The sequence below is a fragment of the Microchirus variegatus genome (genome assembly GCF_963457635.1).
Source record: "Microchirus variegatus genome assembly, chromosome: 12".
Taxonomy (NCBI): Eukaryota; Metazoa; Chordata; class Actinopteri; order Pleuronectiformes; family Soleidae; genus Microchirus; species Microchirus variegatus.
This window is the reverse complement of record NC_139813.1, coordinates 27,919,134-27,934,027: the sequence shown is the minus strand read 5'-3', so window position 1 is coordinate 27,934,027 and position 14,894 is coordinate 27,919,134. Positions and strand designations below refer to the sequence as shown.

Below are 14,894 nucleotides of genomic sequence, written 5' to 3'. Positions count from 1 at the left end.
ATGACTGAGGTTTGTTACTTCCTGTCCTCTGATGCTCCGTCTCTTACTAATGAAGCAGAAATGTCTGAAAATACCCTCAGAAATGTCCGTCCAGTCTGAAGAGTTCTGTCTGACCTAGTTTCCATTAAACAAAAGAAAAGGAAAAAAAAAGAGAGAAAAAAAAGAAAAAGAAAGTAGAATCCAAAATATTTGCTCTTTCAATACATAAATAAAAATAGCGAGACAAATGCTGGAGAGAAAGTCTGAGCACCTCAGTCACATAACTTTATTTAAAACATCTGTGTTGATTTGAAGGGAAATTTATGCCTCAGTCTGTATAATCCAAGTTTTGGCTCATTCACCATGAAATGTCCTCAGATTAGAATTTCATCAGATTATTTTACAGAAAATTAACTGGAATTTTTTTTTTTCCATGCAGGATTTTTGACGTCTTTCACAAAACATGACATTCTCAATGACATTATTGACTTTATTTTGACTTTAAGTTCCAAAATCTACTTAAATTTCGGAAATCTATTTAAATTTCAAAAATCTACTTAAAGTTCCAAAATTGACTTAAAATTTCAGAATCTACTTAAAGTTACAAAATCTACTTAAAGTTACAAAATCTTCTTAAAATTCCAAAATTTACTTAAAATTCCAAAATCTACTTAAAATTCCAACATCTACTTAAAATTTCAAATTTACTTAAAGTTCCAAAATTTACTTAAAGTTCCAAAATTTACTTAAAGTTCCAAAATTTACTTTAAGTTCTAAAAGCACCTCCGTCAGGATAACTTTAAATTTTAAATTTAAATAATCTGTGTTGATTTATTTGAAGGCAAATTTATGCCTCAGTATATAATCCATGATTTAGCTCATTCACCATGAAATTTCCTCAGATTATTATTTCAGCGATTTTTTTTTCAGAAAATTAATTGGAATTAGTTTTTTTTTTCCATGCAGGATTTTTGACGTCTTTCACCAAACATGACATTTATTGACTTTATTTTGAAGACGCTGTTTGAGCGTAAACAAACAGTTAAATGTGATTTCCTGCTTGTTTCCAGACGGCGGTCCTCCCACAGACCTGGTCACCAGCGACGTGACCGACACCAGCTTCGCGGCGTCGTGGACGGCGGCGCCGGGCGCCGTGAGGGAGTACCGCGTTCACTGGAAGTCGCTCTTTACCCGAGAATCCGGCGAGAAAACGGTACGAGGAGGCGTGACCACGACCACGCTGGACCATCTGACACCGGAGACGCTTTACCAGGTGTCCGTCACCGCCGTGTACGACCACAGGGAGAGCGACGCCGTCACCGCACAGGAAACCACAGACGGTGAGATTTCAGTCATTGATGTTTAAAGTCACACGAGGTTTTTATTCACTCATGTGAAATTATAATGAAAATCTAGTTATCTGAGAGAGAACTTTGAGGACATTTGACCAATCACAGGACAGTTGAGAGGGCGCCTCCTATTGGCCGTTCTACTCTGCTTATTCTTCTTCTGCTTTTCTAATTTTGTCTAATTATTAAAACACAGGAGAATTAAAAATAAAAAAAAATTTGGGGCCAAAATCTACTTATATTTCCAAAATATACTTAAAGTTCCAAAATCTACTTAAAGTCCCAAAATATACTTATAATTCCAAAATATATTTAAAGTCCCAAAATATACTTATAATTCCAAAATATACTTTAAGTTCCAAAATCTGCTTAAAGTCCCAAAATTTTATATTTAAAGTCACACAAGGTTTTTATTAATTTTGTTCGCCTCTGAATTCTGTGGCTAACGCTGTGGCTAACGATGCGGCTAACGATGTGGCTAACGCTGCGGCTAAGCTAACGCTGCGGCGCGAGGACGTTTGGCAGGAAACGTCCGAGCTTTGATTACGAGGGAAGAAGAAAAATGTGACGCGAACACAAACACAAGTGGATTCGCGGCGTCCTGAGAGTTTACGTCACCTCACGACTCGGGTTTCACAAGTGAAGTGAGTTCACGGGGTTAAAACAGGAAACACGAGTTCTCTGTGTGTGTGTGTGTGTGTGTGTGTGTTCTCTGAGTGTGTGTGTGATGTAACACACACTCAGAGACGAGACGCACTCTAAATATGTCAACGTTATCCACACATGGGAAATCAAAGGGTCTCCAACAACACAGGCGGGCTTCCCCACACACACACACACACACACACACACACACACACACACACACACAGGTTTATCTCAGTTCACCCTCGCTCTCCACTTTTATTCACATTTAATGGAAAAGTTAAGACGCCGTCGTATTTCTTTCCGTGAATAAAAAAAAAAAATAAAGAAAATCCCCCCCGAGTCAAATCAAGGTAGTTTGTAAAGGCAGAAAACTACGTTGTTTTAAATCACTCGCAGCCGTCTTTGGAACGCGGTTTTGACAGGAAATGGGAAAATGTTTCACGTTTTTTAATCATTTCTGGATAAAAAAGCAGAATTCGTAAGCAGTTAGTTCTGGCTGAAGGCTCACGGTTACAGCTGCACTCTGCTGCCAGCACAATGAAGATGGATGAATTAGCTCAGGAAACACAGACCCAGGATGATTTGTTGTTTTTACGGGTTTAAATTGAATAAAATAATCACTAGGACTGCACGCAGTCATGACAGGGCCCCAGCAAAACGCCAAAAATTCAAAATGGCCAACTTCCTGTTGAGTTGAGGCCACGGTTACGGTCGACTTTTTTGTTCGTCTTGGTCTAAAACATCTTCTCACCGAGTTTGGGGAAATTCCATGGAACTGGATGATTGATTACGTAGGGTTTATATCACCGAAATGGACGCCAAAAATCAAAATTGACGACTTCCTGTTGAGTTGAGGCCACGGTTACGCTCGACTTTTTTGTTCGTCTTAGTCGATAACATCTTCTCACCAAGTTTGGCGATATTCGGTGGAACTTGATGATTGCCGAAGTCATCGGGCACTTCCTGTTTCGTGGAGAATGGTAGAAATTCGCCAAAAATAACGCTCGATAACTTTTAACCTTTGATGTGTTTTCGTACAAATTGCCGTGTTTTTTCTTAATGTCTGTACGACAAACGCGCTCATTTACGTAGGGTGTATATCACCAAAATGGATGCAAAAATTAAAAATGGCCGACTTCTTTTTGAGTTGACGCCATGGTTACGGTTGACTTTTTTGTTCGTCTTGGTCGATAACGTCTTCTCACCAAGTTTGGGGAAATTCGGTGGAACTAAATTTTTGCCACTGTTTTCACTTTAGGGGGCGCTATAGAACCCTTGAATCCGCACACAGGTCCGGGAACGATGCCAATATGTCATTTTCACTAGACCTGACCTCCATGTAAAGTGGAGTTCAGGAGTTTTTATGAACGTTAACGCCCTCAAAAAGGACCGCAAAGCCACAGATGGAATAATAATCTGAAGGATTAACGATAATCTGCTGAGACTAAAGCAAACAAACTGCAGAGAGAAAACTCTTCTCGATGACAAACTAATATTTGTCTGCCCTCGCTCAGGCTGCGGTTTCCACCAATAATATCAGGGATGAATCGCAGCAGGTTTGTTTTAAGCTGAACTGGAGGTGGAAACGCTTTGGTTTGGTTTCACTTATAAAACCATTAAAATGTTTTCCACGCTTGTGTAAATTCTGTCTTTCTTTGTCGCCAAGAATCTGGAAATAAGTAAAAAAACTGTGGCTCATTACAAGCTGCGGCTTTTATTTGTTTTAAAAAGTCGACTCATTGTTTCTGTTGGACGCGATTACAAAAAAAAAAAAGTCCTTCGCTCACATCAACGTTTGACGAGAACAAACGTCTGAAAACTGCGAGTAATTAAGGTCTCGTAGACGTTTTCACGCGTCCTCGCTGTTGTTTGACCTCGGATTTAAACACTTTGTCACTTTGTGTTTTACAAACCACGACCTGAGATGTTTACGTTCTGAGAAGAACTTTGTGGATCTGGATCGGACTTTTCCTGCGTATAGATATCACGATCTTACGTAAACATGACAAAGTCGAGATATAAACATCCAGACTCGTTCGACGCTGCGTCTCATCTTCACTTTCATTTCATTCGACGCCAAATCCGTAATCTAAACCAGATCCTGATGAAACCTGAGAGTCCGGTCCTGTTCACACACAAACCCAGTCCATGTTTTGTGACATCATCAGCACGTTCTTTCTTATCGGAACATATTTGGTCGATCACTTTCCCATCACGAAGGGTCACATTGTTCCGTTAAAAACTGTGAACAGGAAGTAGCACAAACTTACCGAGCTACATTTTAAAACGAATGACTAAAAATTATTTATATTTTCCTTTTGATTTTATTTTGAAAATCAGTCTGTGTTTTATATTGTGTTTACTGATCTTATTCTGAAAGGTAAAAGTAGAATTGTGGGAGTTCCTCAAGGCTCAGTTTCGGGCCCCAAAATCTCTTTTTAGATTTTTGTAGATTTCATTTAGTTTAGGTTACAAAAAGATGAAAGAAATTTACAATAGAATTAGAGAAATTTATAAAAAAGATGAGAGAAATTTACAAAAAGATGAAAGAAATTTACAATAAAATTAGAGAAATTTATAAAGAAAGATGAGAGAAATTTACAAAAAGATGAAAGAAATTTACAAAATGAGAGGAATTTAAAAAAGATAAGAACAATTTACAAAAGCATGACAGAATTTTACAAAAAGATGAGACAAATTTACAAAAACATTAGAGAAATTTACAAAAAGATGAAAGAAATTTACAAAAACATGAGACAAATTTACAAAAAGGTGAGACAAATTTACAAAAAACATTAGAGAAATTTACAAAGAGATGAGACAAATTTACAATAAAATGTGAGAAATTTATAAAAAAGATGAAAGAAATTTACAAAAACATGAGAGGAATTTACAGAAGATTAGAAAAATCTACAAAAACATGACAGAATTTTACAAAAAGATGAAATTTTTTTACAAATACATGAGAAAGATGAGATACATTTACAAAAAAATGAGAAAAATGTACAAAAAGATGATCAGTGATTAGCCGACGTCTCCTGTCACGGCTCAGATGTCCTCAGTCTTGTTTCTTGTCTCCAAACCAAACCAAACCTCACCCTCATATTTCCTGGACTGAGATTAAATCATGTGTTTCCTCTGTTTTTCAGCCTCTGCTGCCGGTAAAAAGCTAACCGTGTCCGACGAGACCGAGCGATCCATGAAGGTCGCGTGGACGGCGGCGCCGGGGAAGGTGGTGAACTACCGGCTGAAGTACGCCCCGCTGGGCGGCGGCGGCAGGGAGCTGCTCATGAAAATCCCCGGCGGGGTCACGACCACCGTCATGCGGCGCCTGCAGCCGACGACCACCTACGACATCAGCGTTCAGCCCGTCTACAAACGCGGGGAAGGAAAAGCAAGGCAAGGAGTAGGAACGACACGTACGTTGGTCCATAATTCAACCCTCAGCGAAACTTAACCAAGACGCTGAAACCTGAGCTCGGTCTGAGGACTTTGTCCTCGGTGGGACCGCGAGAAGAACCTCCTCGTCGTGGCTTCACCGCTGTGTCGCCATTTAGTGCGTAATGTAGCAGGGTTAGCTTCCTTTCTGGTCCTTAAAGGCCACCGTAGTGCGATGACGTTCGTTGCAGTCTGCAGTCTCGCCGTTAGATGTCACCACTCCTTACAAACTGGACGTTTAAGTTCATATATTTTAACTTTAATTGGAAGCGAAAAATTTGTGGGTTTTTTTGTTTCCGCGTCGTTCGGCGTGAACGAAAACTTTAGCATCAACGAGAAATCCTCACTCCATCATGATCGATTGATCTGAGGATTATGTTCTCCAATAATCGATTAGTTTTCACAAAATTTACAAAAGATGAGAAATTCTCAAAGACATGAGAAATTTACAAAACATTAGAGAAATTTACAAAAACATGAGAGAAATTTACAAAAGATGAGAGAAATTTACAAAAACATGAGATAAATTTACAAAAACATGAGATAAATTTACAAAAGATGAGATAAATTTACAAAAACATGAGAGAAATTTACAAAAATGAGAGAAATTTACAAAAGATGAGAGAAATTTACAAAAATTAGAGAAATTTACAAAAGATGAGAGAAATTTACAAAAACATGAGATAAATTTACAAAAACATGAGAGAAATTTACAAAAGATGAGAGAAATTTACAAAAACATGAGAGAAATTTACAAAAGATGAGAGAAATTTACAAAAACATGAGAGAAATTTACAAAAACATGAGAAATTTACAAAAGATGAGAGAAATTTACAAAAACATTGGAGCAATTTACAAAAAGATGAGAGCAATTTACAAAAAGATGAGAGAAATTTACAAAAACATGAGACAAATTTACAAAAGATGAGAGAAATTTACAAAAGATGAGAGAAATTTACAAAAACATTAAAGCAATTTACAAAAAGATGAGAGAAATTTACAAAAACATGAGAGAAATTTACAAAAACATGAGACAAATTTACAAAAACATGAGACAAATTTACAAAAACATGAGACAAATTTACAAAAACATGAAAGAAATGCACATCTCAATGTGTCTTCACATGTGGTTTCAGACGTCTGAGGCTACATCTGAGGCTACGTCTGAGAACGAGAACACGCCCCTAAGTTCACACCAGCTCCCCAAACGAACCGGACTTTCCGCGGAAACGAGCTAGCGTTCGATTAAGAAGGATCTGGTGTCTCTGAATTGCACCTAAGGCTTTAGCGACGTCATTATTTAAGCTCATTAATAACCGGGTCATGCTAACTAGAGCCGCGCTACATTGGAAACAAACACGGCGTTGTCGTCAGCGTTGCGTTGAGCTCTCTCTCTCTTTCGTTGTTCCACCGAGAACGAAGGTCTCTGGATCGACTCCAGGTTTGAGCGACTTTTCTCTCACTTCACTAAAACCACAGTCAAACACACGGCCAATCACACGCTAGCGCTACTAACACACGGCATGACACTGGGCTTCTTAACACGAGACGCCGGGTCCAAGGAATTGTATTATGGACTAATGAGAAAGTGGCTTGAATGTGTGAAGGAGGTGTGGCTTAAAAAAAACACGTTACCATCGCTTGTCCTGAAGTCCCGCCCCCGCCGTTTCTTTGTCTCTTACAGTGTCGCCTTACAAAAGTCCGCAGAACCTGCAGACGTCGGAACCCACCAAGAACAGTTTCAGAGTCACGTGGGATCCAGCGCCGGGAAAGGTCAAAGGTTACAAAGTGACCTTTCACCCCACGGGGGAGGACATCGACCTCGGGGAGCTGATGGTCGGCCCGTATGACAACACCGTGGTTCTGGAGGAGCTCAGGTAAACTTTAACCACGACTCAGCGTTTCCCGCCGTTTACGGGAAAACTGCCGAAACTCCTTTTCTGACGCTAATCTTTTACGTCATCGTCGTCTTCTTGTGTTTTTTCTCTTTATGATGACTTTTAATTCTCTTATTTTGTCCCCAAAATCTTTTTAGATTTTTGTTACAAAAAGATGAAAGAAATTTACAAAAACATGAGAAATTAACAAAACATGAGAGAAATTTACAAAAAGATGAGAAATTTACAAACATATGAGAAATTTACAAAAACATGAAAGAAATTTACAAAAACATGAGAGAAATTACAAAAAGATAAGAAATTTACAAAAATTTGAGAAATTTTACATAAAGACAAGAAATTAAAAAAGATGAGAAATTTTCAAAAAGATGAGAGGACTTTTAATTTTCTTCCTTTGTCCTTTCTTCTGTTTTTCGCGTAGAAACGTTACAGCGCCACCTACAGGCCCGGCATATGTACGACAGGTTTAGAGTCATTTTTGGGGTTAAACGACAAAGAAAAAAGATTGTTCTGAGAATCAGGAAAGTCTCAGTTAAAGCCCCACCTCCTTCTTAGGCTCCTCCCACTCAGAACTACGAACAACAATGGCTGCCAACAACTAGAAAAACATCCGAAAAACACATAGTAAGACAAATATCCTTAAAACGAGATGATGTTTGTTGCTAAATAAATATTCATGCGTAATATTATAGCTCTGTTGCTCGGCGACTTTACTTTGTTATCGCCATAGCAACCGCACATCTTTTGCTAGAAGCTAAAAATCAAGAAAAATCAATGTAAATCAGTTAAATGTGTGTTTCCTCTCCTCTGTGCGTGGTTAAAAACAGGATTTCCTCTCGACTTTGACATGAAAGTCAAAAATAGTTGAAACTAATTGTGTTTTGGTTTGTTTTTTGGCCTCAGGGCCGGAACTAAATACTCGGTGTCCGTGTTTGGGATGTTTGACGGCGGGGAGAGTACGCCGCTGGCCGGAGAGGAGAAGACAACTCTCTCCGACGCTCCCGAGCCGCCTGCTCTACGACCGTCTGGTAAAAGCCGATCACCGCGGACCCACAATGCACCTCACTCACACCGCAGAGCGCTGCCTGCACAGCAGATGCTGCCATCAGAGCAGCAGCAGCAGCAGCAGCAGTGATGATGATGCCGCCTGGATTAAGACCAGGCCGGAGAATCCACTATTTATTTGTTGTCGGGGGGGAAACGATGATGATTCACTGTTGACTGTGGCTTTTCCCGTCTGGAGCACAGTGACCTCAGTGGAATTCTGAAGTGACGACGCTAACGTCCACGAAACAGCGTCACTCGCAAACAAATGATGATAAACTTTAACATTAGATGAGAGAAATTTACAAAAAGATGAAAGAAATTTACTAAAAGATGAGAAATGTATAAAAAGATGAGAGAAATTTACAAAAATTGAGAAATTTATAAAAAGATGAGAGAAATTTACAAAAAATGAGAAATTTACAAAAAATGAGAAATTTACAAAAAATGAGAAATCTACAAAAATTTAGAAATTTACAAAAATTTAGAAATTTACAAAAATTTAGAAATTTACAAAAATTTAGAAATTTACAAAAATTTAGAAATTTACAAAAATTTAGAAATATACAAAAATTTAGAAATTTACAAAAATTGAGACATTTAGAAAAAGATGCGAGTAATTTGTTAAAAGATGAGATAAATTTACAAAAAGGTGAGACATTTTTAAAAAGATGGGAGAAATTTACAAAAACATGAGAAAGATGAGAGAAATTTACAAAAAGATGAGAAATTTACAAAGACGAGAGAAATTTACAAAAACATGAGAGAAATTTACAAAAACGAGAGAAATTTACAAAAACATGAGAGAAATTTACAAAAACATGAGAAAGACGAGAGAAATTTACAAAAAGATGAGAAATTTACAAAGACGAGAGAAATTTACAAAGACGAGAGAAATTTACAAAAACATGAGAGAAATTTACAAAAACGAGAGAAATTTACAAAAACATGAGAGAAATTTACAAAAACATGAGAAAGACGAGAGAAATTTACAAAAACATGAGACAAATTTACAAAAAGATGAGAAATTTACAAAAACATGGAGACTAATTTTTAAAAAGATGAGAGAAATTTATAAAAACATGCGATAAATTGACAAAAAGATAAGAGTATAAAAAGTGTTTGACAGTTTCTGGAACGCTCAGTGTTTTTTTCCTCCTCCCCAAACTGTTCACGTCGGACGGTAAATGATGCGTTAGCGCTCTGACGCGTCGTAAATACGACTCTTTTTCCACGGAGTCTTAAAATACTTTGAAAAGAGTTTGTTTAGTCAAAGCGACATTTCTGAGAGTCAGAAATCAACTTTATCGTCTCACTCTGACATGTTTTTTAAACTGAATTATCGCAGATGTCTTGGATCCAAACGCTTTTTCCTCCCCGAAAACAGAAAGACGTTCCCACAACAACAAAACGTTCCTCAATCGGAGGAATCAGAGATTCATATGGAACAAAGTGTTTACATTTAAATATCGTGTTTTCACCTGTGATGCTGAATGTATGTGGTTCAGTTTAGGCACAAAAATCACTACGTCATCTGCATAAAAACACACCAAAAACTCCAAATTCTGCAGTAAAATCTCAGCTGTTATTTACACAAAAGTACTGTCACTTTAACCTGAGTACTTGTACTTGTACTGTCTTGTATAAAGTACCTTAAAGTAAAATGACACCTTTTTATATTACTTCAGTAAAAGTCTTAAAGTATAAAACATTTACTGTACTGTACTGTACTACAGACCATAATACAAACTCTTTGATTTTATTTGGAGAGTTAGAGTAAATGAAGTGGAGTAAAAGTACATATAAATAACAAAGTAGAGTACAAATATGTGACTTTTGTACTTAAGTACAGTAAAACCAAAATCACTTAAGCTCAACATTGTTAAACCTGAAGATCTCTGGATTCTTTACGATGTTCAGATGTTATCGGAGCCGCTTTGATGAATCCAGATCCTGGAGTAAAGATCCATTCCTGAGATTAACTCCGTCTCAGACGTCTGCGAAAAACCAGACTTTTCAGCCAAACGCACAAAAACAAACAACATGTGGAAGAAAATCCTGTTTTAATGTTTTCCTTATGAGAAACTTTGAGACGTCTTGTGTGGGAAGGTCATTTTGAGAGTGAACTAGAGTCATGTCAGCTGATTTCAATTAATCTCTCTCGTTGACCTTAAATCTACAGATCCAAACATCTACTTAGAATTCCAAAATCTACTTAAAGTTCCAAAATCTAATTAAAGTTTCAAATTCTATTTTAAGTTCCAAAATCTACTGAACGTTCCAGAATCGTCTTAAAATTCCAAAATCTACGGAGAATTACAAAATCTTCTTAAAGTTCCAAAATTTACTTAAAGTTTCAAATTCTACTTAAAATTCCAAAATCTACTTAAAGTTTCAAATTCTATTTTCCGTTCCTAAATCTACTTAAAGTTCTTTTACTCTGTAAGTATCTGTTGAAGGTACTTTTACACACAGACTGAGAGAGTTAGAACCGTTTGATGGAAAAACTCCACAATAATCCATAAATGTTGCTGGTTCAGTTATTATGGTCTGGATCATCATCAGCTCACAGTCACTGGACCGTCACACACACACACACACACACACACACACGCACACACACATGTTCTAACCTGTCTTCACTTCACTCACAGGTCAGAGCAGCAGAGTTTAAATCCACAGGTGAAGTCACTGAACGCTGAGACCTCGTAGATCATCAGTGTGTGTGTGTGTGTGTGTGTGTGTGAGTCGGTGTCACCGCGAGGTCGACAAACTGCGACAAACACACAAAACCACAGAGATGGAGAGAAAACCCGGAGGAGGAACAGGAGGAGGAGACGGAGAGGATTTGATCGCTGTTAATCAATGATGTGATTGATCTGTTGTTGTGATGTAAACACTGTGTGTAAAATATATATGAGTGTCTATGTGTGTGTGCTCTGTTCTGATGTTTCTGCTTCACACACTTCTTCTTCTTCTTCCTCTCACACACACACACACACACACACACACACACACACACACACACACACACACACACACACACACACACACACACACACACACACACACACACACACACACACAGAATGGAATGGTTGATATTAAAGGTGATGGTTCAGATGTTTTTCTGGAGTGTGGTTGTAAACACACGCTGCAGCGAAGACACAAGAGAAAACAGACTTTAAACCACTTCACCAAATACTAAAATAATAAAAGTCTACACGAGATTAAGTCTGCGATATCTTTAAGAACGCGTTTCACGTCTGTATCTCATCATTAGACTCACTGTTCCAACAGGAAACTGTAGTTTGTAAACCACTCACTCTCCCACACCAAAGTCCATAGAGTAAACCAGTGATTTTAACATCCTTAGATACTAAGGTTTGCAATATCGGTAGATAGTAGGGTTTGCGATTTCGGTAGAAACTAGGGTTTGCAATTTCGGTAGATAGTAGGCTTTGCGATATCGGTAGATAGTAAGGTTTTCGATTTTGGCAGAAACTAGGGTTTGCGATATCAGTAGATAGTAGTTTTTGCGATATCCGTAGATACTAGGGTTTGCGATTTCGGGAAGAAACTAGGGTTTGCGATATCGGTAGATAGTAGGGTTTGCAATATCGGTAGATACAAAGGTTTGCGACAACGGTAGATGCTAGGGTTTGCGATATCGGTAGATACTAGGGTTTGCGTTATCGGTAGATAGTAGGGTTTGCAATTTTGGTAGAAACTAGGGTTTGCGATATCGGTAGATAGTAGGGTTTGCGTTATCGGTAGATACTAGGGTTTGCGATTTTGGTAGAAACTAGGGTTTGCGATATCGGTAGATAGTAGGGTTTGCGATATCGGTAGATAGTAGGGTTTGCAATATCGGTAGATACAAAGGTTTGCGACAACGGTAGATGCTAGGGTTTGCGATATTGGTAGATACTAGGGTTTGCAATTTCGGTAGAAACTAGGGTTTGCGATATCGGTAGATAGTAGGGTTTGCAATGTCGGTAGATACAAAGGTTTGCGACAACGGTAGATGCTAGGGTTTGCGATATCGGTAGATACTAGGGTTTGCGTTATCGGTAGATAGTAGGGTTTGCGATTTTGGTAGAAACTAGGCTTTGCGATATCGGTAGATAGTAGGGTTTGCGATATCGGTAGATAGTAGGGTTTGCGATATCGGTAGATACTAGGGTTTGCAATTTTGGTAGAAACTAGGGTTTGCGATATCGGTAGATAGGGTTTGCGATATCGGTAGATACTAGGGTTTGCGATTTCGGTAGAAACTAGGGTTTGCGATATCGGTAGATAGTAGGGTTTGCAATATCGGTAGATACAAAGGTTTGCGACAACAGTAGATGCTAGGGTTTGCGATATCGGTACATACAAATGTTTGCGATATCGGTAGATACAAAGGTTTGGGATATCGGTAGATACAAAGGTTTGAGATATTGGTAGATACTAAGATTTGCGATAACGGTAGGTAGTAGGGTTTGTGATTTCGGTAGATACTAGGGTTTGCGATATCGGTAGATACTAGGGTTTGCAATTTCGGTAGATACTAGGGTTTGCGATATCGGTAGATGCTAGTCTTTAAAGACGTGAAAGCGTTCTTAAGACATCGTAGACTCAAACTGACGTAGATTTTATGACTTTTTTTAGTGGTTAAAAACAGTTTTCCCCTTGTTTCCACTGCGATGCCTCAGGCTCTTTCTCTGAGCAGCTCAGTCAGAGTTGACGTATTATAACCACACTTCATAAAACCCTGAACTTCTCCTTTAAACTCTCTTTGGTCTCTCACTCGTCTTCGTCCTCCTCCTCTTCCTCACCGTCTCTGTGCAGGAACTCCATGTAAGACGACGGCGAAGGCCGACATCGTGCTGCTGGTGGACGGCTCCTGGAGCATCGGTCGTATCAACTTCAAAACCATCCGGAGTTTCATCTCTCGCATGGTCAGCGTCTTCGACATCGGCCCCGACAGAGTCCAGATCGGTAACAAAACTGTCGAGACTCCCGATGTTCACGGTGTTTACCGCGTCTTCTGATCCTCCGATTCTCCCCCCGCAGGTCTGGCTCAGTACAGCGGCGACCCGAAGACCGAGTGGAACCTGAACGCTCACCCGACCAAAGACTTGCTGCTGAAGGCCATCGCCGCGCTGCCGTACAAAGGCGGGAACACCATGACAGGTGATTTCACGGGCCACGCCCACTCTTTCTACGACGACGGAGACGTGTTTTTATCGCATTCGGTTTGTCTGAGTTCTGCTTTTGTGACGTTTGCAGGGATGGCTCTGAACTACATCCTCGACACCAACTTCAAACCCGAGGTGGGAATGAGAGCCGACGCTCGCAAGATCGGCGTTCTGATCACCGACGGAAAGTCGCAGGACGAGATCGTCGAAAGCTCCAAGAAACTGAGAGACAGCGACATCGAGCTCTACGCCATCGGTGAGACGTTTAGGAGCTTTAAGAAGCTGAAAAATGACAGAAACGTGAAAATATTCACATTTAAGAAGCTGAAAAATGACAGAAACGTGAAAATATTCACATTTAAGAAGCTGAAAAATGACAGAAACGTGAAAATATTCACATTTAAGAAGCTGAAAAATGACAGAAACGTGAAAATATTCACATTTAAGAAGCTGAAAAATGACAGAAACGTGAAAATATTCACATTTAAGAAGCTGAAAAATGACAGAAACGTGAAAATATTCACATTTAAGAAGCTGAAAAATGACAGAAACGTGAAAATATTCACATTTAAGAAGCTGAAAAATGACAGAAACGTGAAAATATTCACATTTAAGAAGCTGAAAAATGACAGAAACGTGAAAATATTCACATTTAAGAAGCTGAAAAATGACAGAAACGTGAAAATATTCACATTTAAGAAGCTGAAAAATGACAGAAACGTGAAAATATTCACATTTAAGAAGCTGAAAAATGACAGAAACGTGAAAATATTCACATTTAAGAAGCTGAAAAATGACAGAAACGTGAAAATATTCACATTTAAGAAGCTGAAAAATGACAGAAACGTGAAAATATTCACATTTAAGAAGCTGAAAAATGACAGAAACGTGAAAATATTCACATTTAAGAAGCTGAAAAATGACAGAAACGTGAAAATATTCACATTTAAGAAGCTGAAAAATGACAGAAACGTGAAAATATTCACATTTAAGAAGCTGAAAAATGACAGAAACGTGAAAATATTCACATTTAAGAAGCTGAAAAATGACAGAAACGTGAAAATATTCACATTTAAGAAGCTGAAAAATGACAGAAACGTGAAAATATTCACATTTAAGAAGCTGAAAAATGACAGAAACGTGAAAATATTCACATTTAAGAAGCTGAAAAATGACAGAAACGTGAAAATATTCACATTTAAGAAGCTGAAAAATGACAGAAACGTGAAAATATTCACATTTAAGAAGCTGAAAAATGACAGAAACGTGAAAATATTCACATTTAAGAAGCTGAAAAATGACAGAAACGTGAAAATATTCACATTTAAGAAGCTGAAAAATGACAGAAACGTGAA

The 14,894-nt window shown here is 38.3% G+C and overlaps 1 protein-coding gene across 1 annotated transcript in view; it reads left to right on the top strand.

Moving 5' to 3' along the window:
* Positions 1-14,894, top strand: part of col12a1b (collagen, type XII, alpha 1b) — a 114,113-nt gene that overhangs the window by 35,941 nt on the left and 63,278 nt on the right. The window contains exons 13-19 of the mRNA XM_083898677.1: positions 1,050-1,319; positions 5,126-5,395; positions 7,099-7,291; positions 8,216-8,340; positions 13,190-13,339; positions 13,415-13,534; positions 13,631-13,795. Coding sequence (XP_083754803.1) covers positions 1,050-1,319; positions 5,126-5,395; positions 7,099-7,291; positions 8,216-8,340; positions 13,190-13,339; positions 13,415-13,534; positions 13,631-13,795 — 1,293 coding nt within the window. The remainder of the gene's footprint in view (positions 1-1,049; positions 1,320-5,125; positions 5,396-7,098; positions 7,292-8,215; positions 8,341-13,189; positions 13,340-13,414; positions 13,535-13,630; positions 13,796-14,894) is intronic.